The sequence below is a fragment of the Paramormyrops kingsleyae genome, chromosome 17 (genome assembly GCF_048594095.1).
Source record: "Paramormyrops kingsleyae isolate MSU_618 chromosome 17, PKINGS_0.4, whole genome shotgun sequence".
NCBI lineage: Eukaryota > Metazoa > Chordata > Actinopteri > Osteoglossiformes > Mormyridae > Paramormyrops > Paramormyrops kingsleyae.
In genome coordinates this window covers 7,015,411-7,041,237 of record NC_132813.1, presented here as the reverse complement: position 1 = coordinate 7,041,237, position 25,827 = coordinate 7,015,411, and the positions used below count along the sequence as shown (strand labels likewise).

At 43.4% G+C, this 25,827-nt stretch overlaps 3 protein-coding genes across 5 annotated transcripts in view; all 3 read left to right on the top strand.

Moving 5' to 3' along the window:
• Positions 1 to 10,318, top strand: part of nlk2 (nemo-like kinase, type 2) — a 46,067-nt gene extending 35,749 nt beyond the window's left edge. Inside the window, exons 8-14 of one of the 3 annotated variants that reach the window (XM_072700989.1) lie at positions 1,289 to 1,375; positions 2,562 to 2,760; positions 3,906 to 3,999; positions 4,083 to 7,687; positions 9,236 to 9,307; positions 9,451 to 9,560; positions 10,053 to 10,318. In XM_072700989.1, the coding sequence (XP_072557090.1) occupies positions 1,289 to 1,375; positions 2,562 to 2,760; positions 3,906 to 3,999; positions 4,083 to 4,137 (435 nt within the window). In that variant the 3' untranslated portion in view covers positions 4,138 to 7,687; positions 9,236 to 9,307; positions 9,451 to 9,560; positions 10,053 to 10,318. Of the gene's footprint in view, positions 1 to 1,288; positions 1,376 to 2,561; positions 2,761 to 3,905; positions 4,000 to 4,082; positions 9,308 to 9,450; positions 9,561 to 10,052 lie in introns of all 3 variants that reach the window. The other 2 variants (XM_072700988.1, XM_023836325.2) reach the window with 2 other exon arrangements.
• Positions 9,213 to 10,318, top strand: lyrm9 (LYR motif containing 9). The gene is made up of 4 exons (XM_023836316.2): positions 9,213 to 9,307; positions 9,423 to 9,560; positions 9,689 to 9,781; positions 10,053 to 10,318. The coding sequence occupies exons 2-4, from the start codon at positions 9,435 to 9,437 to the stop codon at positions 10,065 to 10,067; spliced, it is 234 nt and encodes a 77-aa protein (XP_023692084.1). The 5' UTR covers positions 9,213 to 9,307; positions 9,423 to 9,434; the 3' UTR covers positions 10,068 to 10,318.
• Positions 10,319 to 11,173: 855 nt separating this feature from the next.
• nos2b (nitric oxide synthase 2b, inducible) overlaps positions 11,174 to 25,827 on the top strand; it is a 32,430-nt gene continuing 17,776 nt past the window's right edge. Inside the window, exon 1 of the mRNA XM_023836341.2 lies at positions 11,174 to 12,792. The gene's annotated coding sequence lies outside the window, so the exon portion shown is untranslated. The remainder of the gene's footprint in view (positions 12,793 to 25,827) is intronic.

Sequence of the window (25,827 nt, the reverse complement as noted above, 5' to 3'; positions counted from 1 at the left end):
AAAGCGCTTACAGAGCAGTGAGGTAATCAGAGAAGAACAAAGCCCTGGGCTGTGGTGGTGGTGGTGGTGGTGGGGGGGGGTTATTGTCCCGGTGGGGGGGGGGGCAGGCCTTTCCCTCCTGTCATGTTCTCCTGTCACTTCATCAGGTAACATGCACCTCTTGTGACGCACCCCCCCCCCCCCCATCACACTCCTAGCTACCTTCCGGAAGCATTCCAATGACCCCATCCCCACCTCCCAGTTAAAGTCCAGTCTCTCCCCATTTGTGGAGGTTCGCCATGAACACGTGGAACTGCTTGGCCACCTGCACTCACTGTCCGGTGCTCCATAGCTCACAGGTGTCCCCCCCACCCCCCCTTGGCAGGCCTGTTTCGGATGCCATGAGACCTGGTGTGAGACATCGACGGCTGATCTCGGAGGTGCACCGCGGTCTGCGCAAGCTGGTCACGTTGATCTGTTTGGGGTCACGGGCCTCGCTAATCCAGGATTAATGCTGCGGGGACCCGGTAGCGATGCGGAGACACGCGTGTGTGCCGTGTACACCGTGTGCACTGTCCATGGGAACCGCGATGTTAACAGCATGCAGAAACCGCAGCGGTTTGTGGCTCAGTGGGTCACGACACTGGGCCTGTCACCGGAAGGTCATCGGTTCAAATCCCAGGGTTGGCAGTGTGATTTTCGCCGTTGGGGCCCCTGAGCGAGGCCTTTAACCCCAGTCATCCAGGGACTGGCTGATCCTACACTTTTTGGAGAAAAGTGTCTCCTAATTAGGTGTGATTCATGCATAGAACACGGCCACAATGCAGCCTGAATCAGACACACTGGGGGTATCCTCAACAAGCTGATCACACCTGGGACTCGGCACATGGCGTCCCCCATACCCCCCCGGCCCCCCAATCCACAGAGCACTGGGGGGAACAAAATAAATGAACTGGTCTCCCCTCCCAGTCAGTGTATGTCACCAGCCAGGACCTCCATCTGTGTGCTCAGGAGGCCCTATTCAGGAAAAACAAACCAGCAGGCTGCTCGATCAACTTTTAGACTGCCGCTGGGGGTGGGGGGATAGGGGGGTGGGTGTAATTAGAGGATAAAAATAGCTTGCACATTGTTTCCCATGTCCCTGCTCACTGAGATGGAGCTGGCTGTGAGGATAAGTTCATTCATGTAAAAGAACATGGTGGAAGGTGGATTTTTTTTCTTAATTATCTGAAAGGTTTGGGCACTGATTCAGCATAAGATTGCCTTTGTCATGGCCGGTGATGTGCCGTGTCATTTCCTGTCTCCACAGCCATCACTTCCTGTCTTGTACACCCTGTCCAGCCAGGCCACCCATGAAGCAGTGCACCTCCTGTGCAGAATGCTTGTGTTCGACCCGGTGAGTCCCGTTGCGGGGGGATCATTCCTCTGTGCAGATGACTGTGTGATGTGGGGGTTGTGATTCTTATCCATGCTCACAGTCTCCTGAAGTTTCCCATACTGTGTGTGTCTGAGCGTGTGTGGTGTGCTTTGTGTGTTGTGACCCCCCAGTCACTGTCCCACAGGGAGAGGTCCTCAGAGCTCTGAACTAGACCTCTCACAAGCCCCACCCCCCATTACCAATAGTGAAGCCAACTGGAAAATGCTGATGTCCGCACGCTGAAAGGACGTGTAGCTCTTAAAAGTCTTAAGCCATGTGCCGGAGGAACTTTCTGGCACCGTCCATAAACTTGGCGTGACTTTTAGGAGCCCGCTTCACTCTGTTCAGGTTTACATAGTGCTCGTTTTGGATAGATACATAGAGGGGCTTTATATTCTGCAGATAAGGACAAGAACACAGAGACAAAACAACAGGCAGCTCTATGCTGTTTTCAAATTCTATGTTGGGGAGGAAGCCAGGCATACATCGAAGGAAAACTAATACTGCTCTTGTTAGTTATGGGAGTTTAAAACCCGCGGGGGGGGGGTCAAAAAAAACCATGTGACTGCCCACCCAGGGCCATGTTGGCTTTGTCAGAGATTTATACATGTCATGGACACGGTAGACCCTCCGCAGAGAAACAGGCCGTAAATACTGGAAATAGGACCCTTCCCCCCCCGGAGTCTAACGGCTTATTTCTGCCACCAAGAATTACACAGCTAGATATGGGTGCGTTTTGTGTGCTGAGGACATGGGGGCGCCATTTCACAACTCAAGTGTTACACAGGCCTTGGAGGGGTGACTGTTCATGTACTTGCCGGAGGATGGATACATTCCCCCCCCCCCCGACACACACACATTTCAAAAACTAAATAATTACTAGCAAGTAGAGATGGAATATCTTAGCTGGTTAGCATAACATGCTGCTTCAACATCTTTAATATTTTGTGTAGTGGCTGTTTGTGGTCAGCAGGGGGCACCCAAAGCTCAGGAGCGCCATGCAGATGCGTGGATGGAATGGTGGTAAACAGCACCACAGTCCCCACTGAGCCACTATGCCGCCCCTATTTCATTAATAAAAGCATAGATAAATTTAAATGGGATGGCATCCGGAGCAGGTCGTTTATGTGACCCCGCATTCCTGTGACTGGAACTCTCTGTACAGTCGAAGCGGATCTCTGCCAAGGACGCGCTGGCACACCCGTACCTGGATGAGGGCCGACTGCGTTACCACACCTGCATGTGCAAGTGCTGCTGCTCCACGTCCTCCGGGCGCGTCTACACCAGCGACTTCGAGCCCGTCACCAACCCCAAGTTCGATGACGGCTTCGAGAAGAACCTCACCTCCGTGCGGCAGGTGAAAGGTCAGTGGCGTTCCCCATCCCGTCCCCGTGGCCTCACAGAACCGCCCCCCCCCCCCCGCTTTAATCCCGCGGCACTGCGGCCTTGACGGGAAAGTTCTTGACAGGCTCTTCCAGTACCCTGAGTCTCGGGCAGTGGCCTGCTCCCGCCGGCTGATTGGCTGCCTCTGATTCCGCCCACCTCCTATTCCGCCACAGAGCAGCATTACTGCAAGCCCGAGAATCTAATTGGTTAAGTAGCGCAAGAAGATCACTGCGCTGTTAGCTAATGAAATCCGCAGCCGGGCTCCGCCTGTAATTCAATTGTTTTCCTCATTCTGGAGCTTGAGATTGGCGGCAGCCTGTCCTGTCATCAGGTATTAGAAAGTGGTCGGGTCAAGGCAGGCTTACTGTAAAGGAAGCCCAAAATAAACCTGGCTTCCCACATCCTCTTCCTGCTCCTCGTGTGCTATTTCCTCTAAAGGATTAGCCCGTTTCTAGGTAGTCAACGGTTTGTTGGCTTAAAGAGCTATACAGTGCAGAGCCTGAACAGGGTAAACCAGCTTAGTGTCTTAGCTGCTGCTCTGCCTATGTTGTGCAGCCTTGGTTAGCATTCCAGTATGTGCCTAGCTGTGTGGGTTAGCATTACAGTCTGATGTGCTGCGTGGGTTAGCATAACAACCTGTGCTCTGCTGTGTTGGTTAGCATTCCAGTCTCTGCTGTGTTGTTGGTTAACATTCTAGTGCTGTGCTGGTTAGCATATTAGCCTGTGCTTAACTGCATGGGTTAACATTCCGGTGTGTGCTGTGCTGTGTTGGTTAGAATTACAGGCTGTGTTCTGCTGTGCTGGTTTGCATTACAGGCTGTGTTCTGCTGTGCTGTTAGCATTAAAGCCTGTGCTCTGCTTATGATGTGGGGTTGCATCTGCTGACGGCTAAACTCCCCTCCGCCAGTCCAGCCTGCGAGGCCTGATCCGGACCATAAACCTCACTGCTGTCTGTGTTCCTGTCCCGTTTCTGTGTAGCAAAGCTTTGCGTCCATTGATGCGCTTCTCAGCTAATGAGTCTCCCCCCCAGCCCCCCATTCAAAGCCTGCGGGCCCGGCTCATGCGGCAAATACCCCAGCAGCACTGCCCCTGACCCCCGCCCTCTGTCTCTGCCCCTCCACAGAGATCATCCATCAGTTCATCCTGGAGCAGCAGAAGGGTAACAGAGTGCCTCTGTGCATCAACCCACAGTCTGCAGCCTTCAAGAGCTTCATCAGGTATGGAGGGGACATGTAGGGGCCATCTATGGTAACTATAAAATGCCAAAAACTCACACACCCCCTCCCCGTCCTCTGCCCAGCTCCACGGTGGCCCAGCCGTCAGAGATGCCCCCGTCCCCCTTGGTGTGGGAGTAGCTCTGGTGGATGTCCAGCACACCTCTCCCACGCGCCCGACTACTGAGGAACTAGGAGTCCGAAAACCTACGTAGCATTTCACTGGAGTCTAGGACTAGCTGTGTCGATAGTGTGTACTGTAACCTTAACTAATGAAGTTTTCAAAGAATCAACCACTGCTGTGTGCGGGCAGGGCCGGGGCCCGGGGCCCCCGGCGGGGCCATATGCACGCGCGTGCACTCGGACGTCCGGGCTGGCGCTGGGCCGTGGCGGCGGTGCCAATCACGTGCCCGCGTGGTCAGCAGCAGAAGTGGGCAACCGCCGGGGTCTCAGAATGTACCGGCAAGGGCGGGGCTGGGAGGCGATGCTCACGTGGCCCCCGGCAAGGAGGCGTGGAACACAATACCCAACCACCCCCCCCCCCCCCCATGATGCTTAATAGCCTGTCAGTGGGGCCGTGGCCTGGCTGTGCTTTTCCTTTTGTTGTGCAGTGCTTACCCATCTGTTTTTGCGGACTCTCCCTGTCCCCCCCCCCCCAACCCCCCCAGGACAGAAAGCCAGTATTTGCTGGGAGGGCCTGTATGTTGTGCAATGGTGCTAGACTGGGCTTTGGCTGGCACCTCCAGCAGCATGTCAGTATTAGTAGGCCTTGGTCAGCCGGGGGCTGAGGGACAGAGTGCTGGGGGGGGGGCATGGGAATCCGCCTGCCTGCAGATTCAGGGGTCGTTCAGGGGCCACTGTCGGGCAAGCCTGCTTATTTTTTTTGTTGTTTAATTTTAATAAATTATTTTCAGAACCGGCTTTTGGCCAAAGTGGCTAAAAATGAAGAAACTTTACAGGGCAAAGCAGCAACGACGACCCCCACCCCCCGCCCCCCACACACGAACATACACACCCTACAGGGCAGGTGTACCAGGGGTCTGTCTTAATGGGGATGGGGGTTCTTCATATAAAGATGCCGTGCATTTGAGAGTGGCAGTGGATCTGTTTGCCCCCCTCCCCCCCTTTTGGGAGCGCCAGGTGGAAATGGGGGCGTATCCTTTAGTTGACCCGTGAAGGCGTTGCACGGAGCATCACTAGTGCGAGGTGAGGCCTGCCGTGTTTATCTCCCGGACGATGACAAACCAAAAGTAGAATGCAAAAAAAGGCGAAGAAAACGAGAGATAGAGAAGACAAGAAGGCGGCTTTAGGGCTTAATTCATTTTAGAAGGTTGACTGAAGTTTCCAGACAGGTTAGCCTGTTTCCAGCTGCCGGCCTCTCGCACCGGCAGCCGTGGAGCCTGCGGAGTCTCGCTGGTGTCGGCATCAGACAGGAAGTGGTGTTCCCGCCCTTCCTTTAGCCACACCTCCCCCCCCCCCAAAGCTGTGCTCTGGGGTACAGCTTCCAGAGACACGCATTTCCATGTGCCGTCGTGGCAACCTGAGAGATTCTACATTGACGACGGTTGCCATCACGACGTGACAAATAGCAGTTTAATCCAATCTGCTTAAACACACACACACCTGAAACACTTGTCTGCACCTGCTCAGAAAAACCCTGAAAATAAAACTATTTAATATATTTTTAGATTATTTTTTATTTCCTTTTATCATATGGCATGCATTTCCATGATCCACAGATTATGTGTACATAAGTGATAAATTAGTAGATTAAATTAAATCATAGAATCAAAATCGTTAAAAAAAAAAAAAAAAGATTGAAAGTCAGACAATACTGCTGTATAGAACATAAATTAGCCTGCACATTTGTTAGGGCTGTGAATTTGATTTTATTTTTGAAACTTATATATAATGTATAAAAATCTATTTTCTTTGTTTCTTTTTTTATTTTTATTTTTCCCTGCACTGGAAAGTGTTTAAAGAAACAAATCAAAAAACTTTTGAGCAACAAAAAAAACAACCAATAATCATTCTGTGTGCTGCCGATTCAAGTTTCGAAGTAGAAGCTGTTCCCATTGATCTTAATTATTTTATTTTTTGCTTTATTATCATGTTATTATTGATAATATAATTATTCCGATTTTAGTTTTCTCCTGGTTTAGAAAAGAATGAAAAAACACTGAACTATTGTGTGTATATGTATATAATGAATTCAAAAATGCTGGTCTCTACCTCCTGAGCTCTATAACTTGGTTGTTTACCTCCGCACTCAGAAACTTGAATGTCCCTTCCAGCTTTTATATTTAAATCACAGAGCATTTCCCCTTACCCCACACCCCCCTCCCCACTTGTACAATGAAATGGATTGCATTTGGGCCAGTGGAGGGGGCAGCAGGAACCACTACTTTATGAAATTGGACTTTTGACCCGTACATTCTGGACTGTTAATTATTACCATTCGCACTCCAAAACAAGAATGACCCTTCACCTCCGTGGCCCAGAGGGGGGGGGAATTTGGCTGTGTGGAGTTTGTGATTTCCCCCCCCCCCCCCCCCCCCTTTTATTTTCATTTTATGTTTTGAAGACTTTGAATTTGAAGGAGGTCCAAAAATATGATGACAAGTCTTTTGTGAGGCAAGCAGACAGGAAAACGAACTGTCGCTTGGTGTGTGAGACGACGTCTGCCACCTGCTTTGGACAAAATGTGAACTGGTACTTGTGCTATCAAAGGTTTTTATAAAACATTTAAAGTTTATACTCAGAGGTAATGTTATTTGATTATATAATACATTTTAAGATGTACAAATCCTGCTTCGGTCAGCCAGAAAGCTAGAGAAAGAAATGGCCTGTTTTCCTGGGATGTTTTACTGTGGCAAAAATCAGCGGATGCTTTCTGAAAATGTAGATTTGAAGTACAGTGGTGAAACTCATTAAATGTGACATTTAAAGAAAAACAGGTTTCTGTTTTATTTATTTTTTTCTTTTTCAAATGCCCCCCTCCTCTTCCTCATTTAACCTTTTTTCACCGTAGTTTTCAGCTGCCACCTAGTGGTTTGATGGTGTTTTACACGTGCGGCCAGTAATTCATACGCAATAAATCGATAAATCTGTATGAAACAACAAGGTGGGAAATGCTATTTTCAAGCACATCTCGGAAGATGTCTGCGGGCCAAATCATCTCAGACTGGATTCCTAACTGTTTGTTGCTTTGAGCATCTACTGAGATGACCACCAAGTCACACTGAGTGATTTTAATAGCAGATCAATGATGTTTTGAGATTTTGGTACATTCTACTTGACATCCACGCATTTTGTAATGGTGCTCCCTGCATGACTGATTAGTATAATATGATTTATTCATCCATAATCATACAGAGAGAACAAGAATACAGATTATCTCCATGCTCTTGATTGACTTAAAAGACCAGCACTAGCATGTAATGCAATTCTAGTTGGTCATGATTTGATTTTAGTCATTTTAACCAGCGCTGTGTGTGGGCAGCAGGCCTTTGTGAGAGGCTCTGTCGTGCCTTCTGTCATGTCATGCCTTTCTTAACTGATTGCGAACATTGTTTAGCTTTCAGCTGCGTGATTTAACATGCATCCATGCGTGGTCTAAAAGGTGGTGGTTCTTTTGGAAGCTACTGAATTCACGTGACTTATTGTACTCTGGAATCCCTCTATCTCAAAGGTAAGCTTTGTGTGGGTGGGTATGAGTAAAGCCCTTTTTTAAATCCAAAATGTTATGTAATATCTAATCACTACTTCTGGTCAAGATCACGTGACACCGCACGAGGCGTGAATAAACTCAGAATGGAAAATTAGAAGTACCGTTTCTAATTTGTGGTTTGATCGTTTCACTAAATTAATAGCCAGTTTGTTTATCATCAGGTTTTGTCTCTAATACTGGTTTAAATATGTAAAAGAAATAACGAATTATGTCAAGTATTTACTGTTAAATGTGTGATATTGAGAAACACAATTAGGCCTAATGTATTTAATTCATCCAGTAAAGAGCTGAGCAACAAATTTCAGAATTACCATGAAAAAAATAATACTTGGAATACCTGGATTTCATCGAGTTTCCCCCTTGGTGCCAATTTTAGTCGTGAAAGAGTGTTCTTTTTAAATGTAAAATTAAATAGCCATGAACCACATTGTTTAAAATTGTATTTGTCTTTCAGCCCAGAAATACCGATTCAACGTTTGAAATGAGGTTTTTCAACAATGTCCCTGGGACAGCTTTCTCTACTTAATCCCCTTTTTGAATTTGACCTTTTGTAAATGAGGCTGTCCTAGAGCCAATGTGAAAGGCAACTGTTTTTTCCCTTAGAAGGCGAACTTACAAAGAACAAGAAGACGTGTAAAAACTCACCTGCGAGTTTGGGGGGATCCTGTGGGAAAAGCCATTGATAGGATGGTTGAGTCACCCCACAGGAGCGCATCCAGGGGCGGTTTCCCCGGGCCGGCGCACATGCTGTCACTTTTCTCCGCATGCCCACAAAGAGAGCATTCATGCACGCCAGAAACGGGACCTTTTGCCGGCCTGGGAAGACTGGTTTGTGGGCCGGCCAGCTGGACGCCCTTGACTCGCTGGGCAGCGCATGAGAGCGATCGGTCCAGATGGCAGGCAGTCAACACCTCGCGTTTGACAGCACAATTATTAAACCAGGAATGAATGTCACGATGGTGGAAAAGAGGGGATTCCTCACAAATCGTAATTCTGCTTTTAGAAATTACAGCTTGTGCTCAATATGTGACCGATCCACAGAATGAGGGAGTTGGGTGCACAGTGTAATTGGCCGGGGGTAGATTTTTCAGGTCCCTATTATATTTAGTAATATCAGTACTTCATAAAGTGCTAAATGAATCGGATGTATAGAGCAGTAGATTTCAGGCGTCCAACGCACATATTTATATACCAAAACTAGAACACATGATGCAATAAAGGAATGACTATATGTAGACAAATATGTCAGTGGAATGGAGAATTTAAGTACTATAGCCTATAAGAAACATTTGACACCACCATTAATATGTGCTCATTGTCGCTGTTCTCCGAATTCGTATTACAAAGTTTTTCGAATTAAGGATGGATGTGTGTGCATTAAGTGTTCATTTTCTTATTATTATAAGCTGGGTAATTTTATAAGAATGTATTCTCAGCTAAAAGGATTATATTTGGCTAAATAGATCTGTGATCGCCTAGGAACCATGTATCTTTTAATGTTTCCTTCAGTGCCAGCTGCTGGTGCACAACGCTTCGGTAACGCAGAAAGGAGCTTCGGCGGCTGTCCAAGTGTTTTAAAAAGTAAGACTCTAGTTCATATTTATGTATCTTCTTAAAATAATAAGTGGTATTGTACGTTGCTGTCAACTTTGAAGTGAATGCATCCCCCCCCCCAATCTTCGTTGCCTAAATGAAGGTAAGCGCCGGCATGTCTCCTCTGCCAGGCGCCGAGATGGTCAGGACGCCGGTCCACCTGTACCGGTACCTGCTGCGGTGCTGCAGGCGCCTGCCCTCCCCGATCGTCCAGCAGCACTACCGGCACGCAGTGAGACAGGTAGCCTTCCCTTCCCGCCAAGTTTCTAGAAAGCGTGTTCACATGTAAATTATCCCATTTCAGATTCTTCCCATATCATGAGTGTGAACCATAGCTGTGATGGACGTTATTTCTCTGTAAATTCGCAGGGTTTTAATAGCCATGTGGATGAGGATGACCCTGAACGCATCCGGCAAATAATTAAACGGGCCATAGAAGACGCCGACTGGGTCTTGAATAAAGTAGGCACCTTGGGAGCGGCTCGTTTGCCAGATTGATCATTATTTCTATTTAGAGGAGATCCTCAACTTGTCCCTACAGGGGAAAACGTGTCCCTGCAAGACTCGTATGTGTCGTTGCTACGTTAAATACCAGGGCCATGGAAAAAATGAATTTTTATCAAAATGTCCTTCAGGATTCACCATGGTGCTCTTTTCGTCAGGCATTTAGTGCTTATGCATGGCCAGTGTAAAAGCATTACATGTTAAGTTATGCATTTGTTTTTTGTTGCAGTATGAGAAAGAATGAAGAGGTGTTGACGAAGAAGATGGTGCGCAGTGTGTGGTTCAGTGGGCTAAGGCTTTGCATGACCAGAAGGTCCTTGGTTCAAGCCACGTCTGCAGGCCCTTAAGCAAGGTCTTTAACCCCCAGCTCCCTGGGCGCTGCTATGGATGGCTGCTCTTCGCGGCCAGCTGGCTCTCACCTACAGAGAGCAAGTTGGGGGAAGTGTCAAGAGAATTTCCCCATGGGGATCAATAAAGTATCGATTATTATTATTATTATTAGAATCAGTGTCTTTCTCAGTCTCAGGGTGTTTATCAGTATGCGTGCTTGACCATTCTCGGGTACTTTTGCCGTCATCTTCCATTACCGAAGTCCAATACTCAAGAACAGACGTAAAGAGAGATCGATATTAAAAACGAAAAACCTGTCGTTAAGTGCCTAAGATCTGCTGCGCACCATCATGCAACAGTTAGGAAGTGAAAAAATTAAAGCTGCCCCCCCCCCCAAAAAAAAGGTGAGAAGTGGTGTGACCTGGACTGGTGGGTCATTCTGTATCAAATCACAAAGAAGAAAGAAAATTCCTTCCTATGCCAGACTTCCTGGGAAATCCCAGATATTTGATCTGTATCTCTAATGGTTTTGAAACTACAGCCCTCAGTCCAACGTCTGACATTCATAGCCCTTTTGATATGACGTACACCTTTGAAACTTGTTTTATGTAGAATTTGAACATGTAATAAGATCAGGTGTATCTTACGTACTTGTGTACTAGGCTCTGAAAATGTTATAGATTGCACTTTAGGCACCTTCATAATGCTTTATAATTGTCAGTGAGAGCTTCATTGGAGTGTATGAAGTACTATATGAAACAATGAAACACCTTATGTCTGTCAATAGAAGATACTGTAATGCTTTATTAATTCTTATACTGATCATTATAATGCATTATAGATGATGGCTTCAAGTAAAGTGTTAACCAGTTTTTTTTCCCCAAGATAGATAATTTTATTTATTACATATTAAACATTATTATTACATAAACATATTAAAGCATTACCACCAGTAATAGATAAATACAGTGAAAACTTTTTCTTTTCAGAACATAGATATGGTATTCAGAACATAAAAATGGTATTTGGATTCATAGTGACAGGTCAGCATTTCAAATAACTTTTAAGATTACAGTGTTACAGATTTTGGGTAATACCTTAATTCTATAGTTTATCATTTTGACGAACTTCAGAACATAAGTATCACAAATAACACAATGACCTGAATGACATATATTGGACATGGCATTACTCAGGAGTTAGTTTGGGAAAAGAGTACATTTTGTTCATGTCACTGGAACTAATTGTGTAACTGGAAGCACTAACACCTTGAGTGCTAGGTGCATTGATGAGACGCGTGATATATTGTAGTGGTGCCCAGCATTTGTCTTTCGAAGACCTTGCAAGTCAAGAGAGTACATTGTGTTTGTGAAATTTTGACTTGTCACCATGAAATTGTCACTATCAATCTGAATACTATTTACTATGATTGTTTAAGTCCTGAAACAAAGTTTTCACTGTATTTATCCATTACTGGTGATAAAATTGTCTAGCGTGAAATATATGCCTATTTTCACTATTTTGCATTCATTTATGATGGGGGGTAGAATGTTCCTCTTATTGACATAAGTCTATGTGGCAATTCTGAATCTGTGACCTATGTAATGCTTGCGATTTGGTCGAATTTGTACAGCAACAAGAGCATGACAGCTCGTTCGTTTAAAAAAAATCACGTGACCCTGAGCGAAAGGGATGCTTGAAGGTTTGCTCCGCTCTGGGCATTAGCCAAACTTGAACTTTTCTCAAAATTGCTTAGGCATTGTCACTTAAAATGTGTTGGTAATATGTCTAGTTCAAAAAGTGATAAGGATTTTCCACTTTTCTCATCAACCCGCTCTCAATCTGGGAAGAAAAGAATAACGACGCAAGTGGTTAATGAGAGCCAAGCTACCGAGGCTATTTCGGCGCAGACAACTAGCCTAGCAACCCTGCAGCAAATTTTGTCGGAGGTCAAGTCTGTGGCTAGTCGACTCCCTAAACGATATAAAAATGTCGGTTTCCTCATTAGAAAACTCCTTCTCAAACCTAAAAAACCGAGTGACCGACTTAGAGACGCTCATAGAGGAAGCCGAGAGCTGAAGTCCCCGCACGGAGGACAGCCGCGATCGCCATAATATCCAGCTAACGAACATGCAGAAAACCGTAGAACAGCTGCTGTTAAAAGCTGACGACCTGGAGAATCGGGGACGCCGCAAAAGTTTGAAGATTATCAGTCTTGACGAGAAAGCCAAAAGTACTACCCCTGTCGTGGAATTTCTTAAATCAATGATTTCGACCTGGGTCGGACTCCCGGCAGGTCGCCCTCCCCCCGCTGGTAATCGAACGAGCATATCGAATCCTGACTCCCACACCGACTCCGAATCGACCACCAGAGTTCTTAGAGCAGCGCTGAAAAAGCCTGACATCGTTCACGGAGGATCTAAACTACGTTTCCTCCCAGATCTGTCTGCAGATGTTTTACGGAGGAGGAAAGATTTGGACAGCGTGGGTAAGGCGATGATTCGTATGAACATCTACCGGGGCTTTGCCTATCTTGCACGTCTCAGGTGCCTTCATGATGGTCGGATCCGTCTTTTTGACGACCTCGAATCTGCAGCGGCTTTTCTAGAAACGATAAAGTGACTTGCCTCATTTCTTTCGTAAGTTGATATGGAGAACACTGTGTTTTGCGTTGTGTTCATATGGCTCGTTATTTATTATTTTTCTGCACTATTACATGTATTGTATAGTTTATTTTTGGGACATTTCGTAGGGGTCAAAAAAGTGGCTTTTTTGCTCAGAGAGTTGGATCGACCTTAGGCGACCAGATTGTAGTTGTGGGTTGTCCTACTTTGGTAGAAGAGTTCACGTTTAAGTCTTTCGGTGACGTCATTTGGGTGTTTTACTACTCAGATTTGGGAACAGGGTGAGGGGCCAACAGTGTTGTCAATTTGATTTTACACACTCAACGTTTGATTTTATTGTGAATATTTGGAGGTATCGCTGTTCTCAATTTTATCGCTCTTCACTATCTTTCAATGAATCTGGCCTTAATTGTTTTTTACTTGTTTACCTACAAAGTTTTTGACCAATATATCTGAGTCTCTTAAACTTACTACCTGGAATGTTCAGAGGATTCGTAATGTAATAAAAAGGGGGAAAAAATAACTCATCTAAAAAAACTAAAGATAACTATAGCATTTCTCCAGGAAACTAGGTTATCAAATGTTGAACATTTAAAGCTCAAAAGAGATTGGGTTGGCCAAGTTTACTTTTCTTCATATGATTAAAAAAAAAAAAAAAAGGGCACAGCCATTCTTATACATAAAACTTCCCCTTTGTTCTGGAAAAGGAGGAGAAAGATCCAGAAGGAATATTTATTTTGATTATTAGCTCAATCTTCAGTCATCACATAACAATCTTGAACGTGTATGCACCTAATTGCGATTCCCCTAAATTTATATCATGTATGATTTTATTGTTAGCCTTTAACTTAACTATTCCCGAAATCCTTATCTGTTGGAAGCATGCTAATATAACGCCCATATTCAAACTTAGATTTCCAGAAGGCCTTTGACGTTGTCCCCCCAAACGGCTCTTGCTTAAGCTCAAAGAGGCAGGGATTTTAGGAACTGTGGCAGCTTGGATCAAAAACTGGTTAACAGATGGGAAGCAGCGAGTAGTTATTAGAGGCACAATGTCACTGTGGGCCTGCGTTCATAGTGGGGTACCACAGGGTTCAATTTTAGGACCACTATTGATTAATGATATTGACACCAATATATACAGTAAACTGGTTAAATTTCCAGATGACATCAAGGTGGGTGGTGTAGCAGATACTGAACTAGCAGCACAGAGGCTACAACAGGATCTTGATTTAATTAGCGACTGGGCTGATACTTGGCAGATGAAATTTAATGTAGATAAATGCAAGGTAATCCATGCAGGGAGCAGAAATATAAAGTACAGATATTTTATGGGTTCCACTGAAATAAAGGTATTTGATTATGAGAAAGATCTCGGTGTGTATGTTGATGCTTCCATGTCCCACTCTTGCCAGTGTGGAGAAGCAATAAAAGAGGCCAGTAGGATGTTGGGTTGCATCTCTAGGTGTGTGGAGTTTAAGTCAATGGAGGGGATGCTACGATTATACAATTCCTTGGTAAGACTCCACCTGGAATATTGTGTGTTATTTGTGATACTTATGTTCTGAAAACGGCTAACTGAAACTCCACAAATGCACTTAAAAATATGACCATGGATGTTGGGCTTGTAGATGTCTGGCGACTGCAGAACCAAACAATGAGTGATTATATATTTTATTCACATCCACACCACTCATACTCTAGAATTGATTACATTTTTATTCCCAACACTTTTTCACACGCTGTTTAAACTTGTTTTATATACTCCATCCTCCTCTCAGACCATGCTTCAGTACATTTGCATATAGCCCCAACATTTCATATACCTAAAACTCCAGTGTGGAAGTTTAATACATCGCTTTTAAGTAGTAATTCCTCATGTTCATATATCAGTGAAAATCTACTTCAGTTTTGGCTTGATAATTGATATTCTCCAGTATTTCCGGTTACCATATGGGATGAGGCTAAGGCCACTCTACGTGGCCTTCATATTTCTTATACTTCGTACCAGAAAAAAGTTTTGGAAAGTAATACGAAAGCTATTGAGAACAAAGTAAAGAGGTTGGAACTACTGCATAAACATATACCTACTATAGCAAATTTCAAATTATTAATAAATGCTAGGACTAAACTAAATTTGGACCATACTTTGGACAATACCCAGAAATTATTACTTTTTTCCAGACAAAAATATTATGAACTTGGTAACAAATCTAGTCGCCTACTTGCCTACCAGCTTGGGAATCAGAGCAGTAGTAGTTCCATTACTATGATAAAGACAGCCCAGGGTTCTTACGACCCATTGACCATTAATAAAACATTTAGAGACTTCTATCAATCTCTTTATAGCTCCGATATATCAGACTCTGATCTGTCTATTGCCACTTATTTAAATAACATTTCCTTGCTATCCAATGATAACAGAGGAGGAGCGTTCCAAATTAAATGCTGTATTTACCCCAGAGGAAGTATTTGTGGTGATCCAAGCTATGCCTAATGGTAAAACCCCAAGCGCTAAAGGATTTCCTATAGAATTTAATAAAAAGTTTTGGCCAGAGATTAAAAAAAAATATGCCCGCTCTCAATGATATTTTGTCAGGGAATACTCCGTCTTCTTGGAAATATGCGTCAGTAAGTTTATTATTAAAGAAAGATAAAAATCCCTCTGACTGCTTGTCTTATAGACCCATCAGCCTACTTAACGCAGAACATAAAAATGGTTAGAAAAATATTAGCCCATAGACTGGAGACTTTGCTTCCTAATATAATTAAGCCTGACCAAACTGGTTTTGTGAGGTCAGGATACGGTACTGATAATGTACGAGCACTCGGTGTAATTCAATACCTTAATACTCACAAAAGCCCAGCATTAATAAGATGCCGAAAAAGTATTTGAGCGTGTAGAATGGCCTTTTTTATTTGCAGTATTAGAACAGATTGGTCTTTGCCAAACTTCATCCATATTGTTACAACTCTTTATACCAACCCAGTCGCAACTGTTCATACAAATTGCCTGATGTCTGGGGTTTTTTCTGTACATAGAGGCTGTAGACAGGGATGCTCCTTATCACCCTTATTATTTACACTAGTTATTGAACCCCTAACGGAGTCCATTAGGGCTAAACCCAGACATCTGCGGGATTACTGTGGCTGAAGAAAAACATTTATCTCTATTTGCGGACGATGTACTACTTTTTTTTTGTTTTTTTTTTAACAATCCTGATAGATCAGTCCCAGCTGTTCTGAAAACTATATCTTCCTATAGTGAAATGTCCGGTTATAAAATAAACTTGGGAAAATCTGTAGCACTACCTTTGAATCTTCCCCAAGATAGATTTACACATTTTCCTTTTTGTACCTCTGAAAGAGGATTTACCTACTTGGGCATCTTTGTTACCCCTGACCTTGACAGTCTGTTTCAGGCTAATTTCCCTCCTCTAGTAAAAGGGACTTGGAGAAATGGTCACCTCTACCAACTTCTTTCTTTGCTAGGATGAATGTTATAAAAATGAACATACTTCCCCGGTTAAGTTATTTATTTCAGAATCTTCCATGATATATAAAGCCATCATTTTTTAAATCCTTGAACTCTCTTATTTCTTGCTACATTTGGAACAATAAACACCCGAGAGTCAAATTTTCTAAACTTACCAAACCTAAAGATCTTGGAGGATTTTCTTTGCCTAATTTGCAATTATATTATTGGTCTGCACATATTACAAATATGATGACTTGGTTCAAGTATTGACATCAATCCCTATGGTTTGGTTTGGAATCATTTGCTTATCACCCTTATTTGCTAAAAACCTTGCTTTTTATCGATAACATACAACAGATTTCTTCAGTTAAGGTTAATACTATTATTTATATGGAGAGGTGAAAAAATATTTTAAAATTTTAAAATCCCTGTAATTCTGTCTCTAATCTCCCCTTTAGCATTAAATCCTGATTTTCCTGGTCAACTTAGGAACATTGGTTTATTAGAATGGAGGTTATATAATTTGTCAGATTTCTCAGATTTACTAATAAATGGCTCCTTAAAGTCTTTTGAACAACTTAGGACTGACTTTGACATCCCACATAAGGATTTTTACAAATTCTTTTAGATACGACACCTTGTTAACTCTGTTAAAAGGGAGGAGGATACCTTTCAGATCTTGAAAATCTTTTGCTTTCTCCCAGGACACTCCAGGGCAGGGGTGGCCAATCTTATCCGCAAAGGGCCGGTGTGTATGCAGGTTTTTGGGATAACCTTTAGGTCAGCTGTTCAAACCCAGGTGTGAGGACTCTTCAGCCAATCAGTCCTCTAATCAGTAATCCAGTTAGGGAGTTTCAGCGAAAATGCTATAGTTATCTTTAGTCACACTGCAACCCTTTCTGGATAAGATTGCCCGCCCCTGCTCTAGTGCAAGATTTCTGAGATCTACTCGTTGCTTCTGTTTTCAGACTCATCATCTCTTGATGCTTTGAAAGTAATTTGGGAATGGGATCTGGAAATAACTTTTAGTTCTGCAATATGGAAAGAAATTTGTAACAGTATTTTTCCCAAATGTACAGTACTTCGATCTCAATCCATGAACAAAATTTTAAGTTTTTCACAAGACATACTATACACCAGTTCAAATGCACAAAATGTTTCCTAACACTTCAAACTTGTGTTATTAATGCAATTCACATGTTGGGTTCATGTTTTGGTCTTGTGAACATTTGCAAAAGTTCTGAAAAGAGTTTCAATATGTAATCCAAAATATTATCAAGAAGCAATTTACTATGTCCCCTGTTTTCTATTTTTATTGTATTACATTTCTGATGATTATTTCACATTGGATATAAAAAATATGCTCACTACTCTTTTGTTTCTGGCAAAAAAATGTATTTTACTTCACTGGTCTACTCCTCACTTCCCTCTGTTAATATGTGGTTGAGACAGATATCAGCCCATTTCCCAATGGAAAAATTGACATACGATCTAAACCACAAATCAGACAGATTCTGAGAACTATGAAGCCCTGTATACTGTTATCTACAAGATCCTGCAAAGTGATATTATTCTGAATGTGTTTTTGTTTGCTTGTTGCGGCTCTGTTTTGGGAGTGTGTTGATGTGAATTGCATTTATTTATTTTTTTTGTAAAAACCTGTTCAAAAACCAATAAAAAAAAAAATCATATCTCCAGAAGGAAGCTCAATAACACCAATTTTTTTGTGAGATTCTCTTCAGATTTATGCATGGTAAAAATATGAACATGATGCTTAACTGCCCACATGGTCAAACGAGGAAATGAAAATCTAGCACATTTCAAAATATTATTCTGACATTCTTGTAACAATAATACTTATGGTTACTGCATAAACATGGCCTAACATCATAAATGACAGGAAACTGAGTACTTTGTCAAGCATCCTGTTTGAGTGAGGAGCTCTCAAATGGGGTATCGTTTTGTTACATTTTTAATTTTTGGCCATTTCAGAGCCTTGTAGGAGGAAAAATACTTAAGTGAAACTTTAGATAAACGTGATACTTGAGCCCATGGCTGGACACAAACGGGTATAGAAGTTCCTGTTTGACTGAAATGGAAGGAAAGAGGCAGAGGTGTCATGATACCGGCATGGTGAAATTATGGGCCCTTTGCAAGTCGCTAATGAGGTTAACAGGAAATGACAAAGATGAGGTTCTAGATAAACACTTCCTCCTTCAACTGACAAATGAACGAGTTGGATTCAGGAAACAAGTGATATTTATTTAAGACAATTCATTGTCACATACTTTTAATGTTGACTGGAATTAAAAGACAATAGGATTATAGACTGGCCACTTTGTTTACTTGACATCAGTTATCACTAGAAACATGATGTAACAGTAACAGAAGAGTATGCTACTAAAACAGTACTTTCAAATGGAAATCTGCTTCTGAAAGGCTGCATTGGAGGTTTTCTCCAAACGTATGGTGCCAATGATTAAGAAAAGGGGGGTTACATCTCAAAATAGATTGTTACAGATCCATAAACATTTTGTGATAAATGAAATTCATTTTTGATTATTCTGAAGAAAAAAAAACAACACATTTACTATGAGATTTCTTTAATTTGTGAATGTAAATACTGAAAATGGTCTTTCTGCAAGTAAATACTACTATGGTTTGTTTTGAACAACATGCTTGGCTAATTGTTGGATTTTTTTTTTTTAGTGTTGCCAAAATAACTTGGCACATGTTATATATATAATGCAGCGTTTTAATTAGTTTGACTGAGTCACTCCACATTAAATCACGATGCTGGAGAAAAATTTCCGAGGTCACCCTCTCAGATTCCCCTGAAAAAAATTCACAGGTGCTCGGATACCGGACTTATGGAGAAATCCCAAATATTTGGTCAGTGTCTCTAGTAGTTTTAAAACTACAGCCCTTTTGATTTTTTTATTAATTTTATGTATTTTGCCAAAAAAAACCTTTTGGTCCAACTTCTCAGCCCTTTGATATTGCATGAACAGCCTTAAAATTTTGTGACCACGACTAACTTTGTCTATACAATTCAGAAATGCAATCAGATTAGGTGCATCTTAAATTTATTTTTATATAGCGCCTTTCACAACGGAGTGACCCCAAGGCACATTACGTGTGTGTGTTGTGATACAGTACTACATTATACACCAATCAGCCATAAAATTAAACCACCTGCTTAATATTGTGTTGTTCCCCTTCGTGCTGCCAAAACAGCTCTAACCAGTCGAGGCCTGGACTCCACAAGACCTCTGAAGATGTCCTGTGGTATCTGGCACCAAGATGTTAGCAGTCCTGTATATTGCTAGGTGGAGCATCCCTGGATTGGATATCCTGAAAAAATGAACATTTAAGCAAGTAAAATGTTATATTTAGACAAAATTCTAATTTCATTACTAAACTAACACCACGTTTACGAATAAGATTAATTTCTGTGTATTTACGAGTATTGTCTTATTTTTAGGAAATCCTAACCAAGTATAATTTTCTTACTGCACTGGCAGATAATTTTGCAAATTTTAGGCCACCTTGTCTCAAAACAGAAACCGATTACCTTAAATTTGAAAGCCTATTTTTTGCAGTGGACTTGTTTGCCCAGCACATCTCACCGATGTTCAATCGGCATGAGATCTGGGGAATTTGCAGGTCAGCTTAACACCTTTAACTCTTTCATATTCCTCAAACCATTCCTGAACAATTTTTGCGGTTCTGGCAGGGTGCACAATCCTGTTGAAAGAGGCCACCACCATTGGGGAATACCGTCACCATAAAGGGGTATATTTGGTCTGCGACAGTGTTTAGGTAGGTGGTAGGTGGCAAAGTAACAAACATGAATGCAGAGACCCAAGGTTTCCTAGCAGAACATTGCCCAGAGCATCACCCTGCCTCCACTGACTTGCCTTCTTCCTATAGTTCAGCTTTCCCAGAGGTTCTTCACAACTGTATTACACTCGGTCATCTTATTAACCATCTTCTTTGTGCAGCCTGTCAAAATGACAATCATATTAACCTGCCACACCTAAATGGCCTTTTTTACTGACTAACATGTGACACACTGTCATGTCACATTTAATAAATGGCAGGTAATTAATTTAGAAACATAATTATCATAAATGAATTTCCTTAGGGTATGGGAAGGGAAAGCAAGTTTACTATACATAAACACATAAAATAAGAAATGAAAATAGAAAGCATATGAAATAAGCTAAAATAAAACAGTAATAGCATAATATTAGTATATGTTTTTATTTTAAATAAAAAAATATATAAAATGTAATCATGATCCATCCATCCGCTTTTCAAACTGCTTGGGTCGCGGGGGGTCCGGGATAAAAAATTAAATAAAAGCAGCAGAAATTTTAGCGTAGATGTATTAGGATAAATTCACAGACGATTACGTCACCCACGTGGTATGGAATTGATCCTTTTACTATAATATTATGTTATAATTATGGATTAATTCTGATCGCGTGTGGACTGATCATCCTGAAATTTGGATCAATCGTCCATGATTCACCCCAAATATCACTAGACTGCACGAACACGTTATTTAACGATCCCCTGTGAAACCTAATTTTGCCATAAATAACTTGGGCTCATAAAAGAAGCCAGGGTGCTCATCTGGGCCATTAGATCGGCATGCAGGATGCTTATCTTGGTTTCGGGGGATAGGGTGGGGGGTCGGTATACAGCACCCTATATTGCCTGTAGGGGGGAACAGGGAGGCGTTGCGCAAAGACACCTGGCGCTAGGACGCCCATTGTATTGCATTATCGCAAGCAGAATCACTCAGAAAAAAGGGGGAATTGGAGCACCATATATTGCCTGGGGGAAGGGGTGAGCCTGGCCAGCTTACCCCCTGCCCACACGCAACTCCAAATTTAGTATAAAGGAAGGGAGAGATTCCAGTACTGACCGGAGTTCAGCCGTGGGATAGAGCGCGCATCGCCCGGCACTTTCTCGGAACTCACGTGTTGGTCTCCTGCCAGGACTGAAAGGGCTCCCCAGTCCATGTGTGAAGGTGGGTGATGATAGCACGTCCGAGTGTAAATAGCTTTGCAACTGCTTATGCTTTCCATTGATTGTTGCGAGTAAATTATCGCCGCTTGTGATAATATTTCGTAATATTTCCTTGCTTCTTTTATGTATTATTGCTTCTTTTCTATATATATTCGTACCTTTGCACCTAATACTATTAGCTATAAGATATATATTATTTGATGCCCATTGTAGTACGAGTTATTTTGCATTGCCTTCAATATGATCGCTTGGTATTGGTGTTAATGCGAGATCATTTTGTATTACTTATTAAAGTGTATTTGAGTGAACCTAAGCGTGCCTGTTTGTTCCTTCGAGAGCCCTATATCCCTCTCTCGTCGATTTTAATACATTTTGGCGTAGTCGGCAGGATCTGAGGGGAAAAAGATATAGGACTAAGGAACAAACATGTTTAGGAGAAAGATAGCAGCGCCCGAGCCTGAAGTCCTCCCTGAGTGGGATGAGACGCAGTTTGCTGCGTTAGCTCAGGAGATAAGGAAGGGTGGAGGGCCTGTTGATTCCTGGACTGCTGCGTTGAGAAAAGCCGACCCTGAGCAGGTATTGTCGTGCCTTAGAAAGGTTCCGGTTGTAAAGGATCCCGTGCGTGCTCTACAGAGACGCCTATGGCTCGTGTTGGCTGCATACAGAAAGCAGTATGAGCGCGCAGACCAGGCTGAAAGGGAGAAAGAGGGACAAATGAGAGAGTTAACTGAGGCATTAGGTCGGATGACCCTGGCACAGGGTCAGGTGGATATTTTACATCAACGCCTGCAACAAGTAACGGGGGTTGCAGAGCGGGTTGCGATGCAAGTAGCAAAAGCCAATGCTAGGAAAAAACGGACTCCATGTCCACGAAAAATAAGAGCATTTGTTGCTACTGCAACAGCAGCTAATTGGGATCCGAGCGATGGGATGGCAATATCTGGGACTCAGATGATGAGGATATTGATATTTACAACCCAGATAAAGTCGCAGGTCCTGATCGGGGATCTCTTATGGATCCCCCTCCGTTAACAACTTCTGCACTCCCTATTTCACAGAGAAGGGAAGTGCATGATCCTGCTGGTCAGAGACCACGGCAGTCTGAGCTACTTGTGGAGGATTTCACACAGAAGGAGATTAGAGACATACGGGAGCGGATGAAGCAGCGACCAGGAGAACCATTAGATAAATGGTTGGTCAGGCTGTATGATCAGGGTGCGGGACAGATATCCATAGATCATATGGATTGTCATCATTTTTGTGATCTAAGCACCGATGCTGTAGTGCGGTCTCAATGTCGGGAGCACAGGCAGCCACCAATAGATGGGAGAAGCAGTGACACTACTCTCCTAGCCCTTATGGGCAATGGGGTGAACCAGCGATACCCCGATGAAAGCAGCTGGCCGGAAAAACCGGGCCAGTGGCAAACATTGTCAGAAGCGATCGCTAGAATGCGAGAATTAACTATGAGGGCGGATGTGTATACCAGGCATGTAGATGTGCTGGATGATTTATCTTTAACAATACTGACCCGGAATGCTCTCATTAAAACAGCACCCACTCCGTACAAAGCAGCAGTGATGTCAGTGTTGTTGACTATGGTAGGGGAGAGAATAGGAAATGTGGTGTTCAGGTTGAGAGAATTGGGAGATCTAGGAGAGTGGGATAAGTCTAACCATGATGGTGATTACACCTGGGACCCAGGAGTGGGATGGACTATTTAAATTTGGAGGTACGATGATAGTGCGACCGGTATTGGTGGGGAAGGTGAAGATGCAACCTTTCCCCAGCCCATACCTCTCGCAAACAAGGTAGTGAGATTGAAGCAGCACCGGATTGGTGGAGTGTAAGAAGCATGGGTTTTAAAATGGAAATAGTATGTAAATGACAAGGGCTATGAGCAAGTGGCGGATGTTGTAGAGAAAGGGGAAGAGATTGTGATATTGACGGGGACTCAGATTATCAAGGTTCCATCCAGGTGGTGTTGGAAAACACATCGGATGAGCCGGTAACAGTGGAAAAACATGACCGGATTGCCCAGCTATTAGTTAAGCCTGTTCATATGGGTACTGTGATAGAGGTTCCACGACCCCAACAAATCACTCAGAGAGGAGAAGGGGGTTTTGGTTCCACAGATGTGAGTGGAGCCAAGGTGTGGGTTCAACAACAAGATGGCCCACCGAAACCGGCAGAAGTCATAGCTATGGGACAAGACAACACTGTGGCCGTCATGGAGCCGGGTGCCGAAGGGTGGCGCCACGTCCCAGCCAATAAGTGCTATTTGCGGGAAAACTAACATGTATGTGAGTTTCCCTTTTTATGTATGCAGAATGACGCGATGGCCCAGGTGGTGGATGTGGCTGATGCTGCCGATGACCCTCAGCTGCGCTGCAGTTCCAGGGACACTGGCAGTCGTTATAATTGGAAGTGCACCAAGAACCTCACTGACAGGATCAACGATGTAACCACGGTACCATGGAGGATAGGGAATGGTACCATAGTTACTAATAGGATGCAGGGATATTATAGGACTGTGGACATAATGCCTTTGACGCCGCACGCCCGCGATGTGCAAATTATACCTATTGCCCACACGTGTATGTCCGTGGCTCATGCACACATACACAGCACAGTGAAATGGACTGTGAAGTTTCCTCCGCTACCCAATTGTAGGGCCAGGAGAGCCTGGTACGATACTATTTTGGGCGGAGCAGGAACTGGACTGGGTATTATGAATACCATTGACTCTGAAGTAACAGCACATAAAGTGGACTCTGTGGGTAAATATGTGCATGATGCTGTACCACCGTAGGACACTAAACTAAAGGCTCCCTGCAGCAAGTGTACCAATCCTACTGGGACATTATGGCATCACAGATACTCGTGGACATGAACAAAGGAAGGGAATGGAAAAATCTGACTCGCTGGATGAATTGGACTGAATGCACAATAACTATGTTGAATGCTAAGATACAGAGGAATAATGTTCAACTAATGCTAATGACATCCAATCCCAATGCATGGAAACAATTCTGGGGTATTGATTCTAGCATGTGGTTGCACCTAAAGCCTGAAATGACGCAGTGTAATGAGACTTTGTGTACTGGGCAATGGGAAATGTATAGTGTAGCCACTCCCCAAACCTTGTGTAGGTTCCATGTGCTGCCTGTAATAGCTGGAGGGGCATATTGGACTTTACGAGTAAAGGGGGAATGGCTAGACATCTATACCAACCAAACATATGATGTACAAGACTGACGAAACAGATAAAGGACATGTGTGTTCTCTACGAACAGGGTATACCAACCCATGTTTTGACATGAAGGGAAGCGTATGTCAATGGGACTATTCACCCCCAAGGAACATGTTATTTGAGGTTGGTCCTCACATCCTATGTGTGAGTACCATGCATGCCCATGAGCAGCTACCATATGTGCCGTATTCTGGATGTTTAAATAATACATACATCTGGAAATGGCAAAATAAAACATATTGGTTAACAAATCACACTTCAGGGAATGTGCTTACGACAGTGCAGTGGCGTATCCTACATTCCGGAATAGGGATATCGTTACAAAATCATGCCAAATTATTAAATGAATCTTTGCAGTTAAGGCAAATGGCTCAGAATCCCAAGCATAACACCACTCAATTGGCTGTGCAGACCGTTATGGTCGGTGGGAAATTGGTAGCGTTGGGGAAAACTATTGAATCCACGGCTCGAAATGCTTGGTGGAGCATATTTGAAGGATGGTCTCCAAAGGCACAATGCTTCCTGGACGTAGTCATGCATCCTGTATTAGTACTTTTAATTGCTGTTACACTATTGGATGTGTGGAACACCTGTTTATGTATCTATACCCACAGGTTATATGATCACATTTCTGCACGGGTTATACATTGGTGAATCATGGCCGAGGGACCGAATGTATTAGGATAAATTCACAGACGATTACGTCACCCACGTGGTATGGAATTGATTCTTTTACTATAATATTAAGTTATAATTATGGATTAATTTTGATCGCGTGTGGACTGATCATCCTGAAATTTGGATCAATCGTCCATGATTCACCCCAAATGTCACTAGACTGCACGAACACGTTATTTAACGATCCCCTGTAAAACCTAATTTTGCCATAAATAACTTGGGCTCATAAAAGAACCCAGGGTGCTCATCTGGGCCATTAGATCGGCATGCAGGATGCTTATCTTGGTTTCGGGGGATAGGGTGGGGGGTCGGTATACAGCACCCTATATTGCCTTTAGGGGGGAACAGGGAGGCGTTGCGCAAAGACACCTGGCGCCAGGACGCCCATTGTATTGCATTATCGCAAGCAGAATCACTCAGACAAACGGGGGAATTGGAGCACCATATATTGCCTGGGGGGAAGGGGTGAGCCTGGCCAGCTTACCCCCTGCCTACACGCAACTCTAAATTTAGTATAAAGGAAGGGGGAGATTCCAGTACTGACCGGAGTTCAGCCGTGGGATAGAGCGCGCATCGCCCGGCACTTTCTCGGAACTCACGT

Coding starts and splice junctions, on each gene's coding strand:
- lyrm9 (XM_023836316.2), top strand. CDS start 9,435: ATGTCTCCTCTGCCAGGCGCCGAGATGGTCAGGACGCCGGTCCACCTG. Junction 9,561..9,688: donor ACCGGCACGCAGTGAGACAG/GTAGCCTTCCCT, acceptor GTAAATTCGCAG/GGTTTTAATAGCCATGTGGA.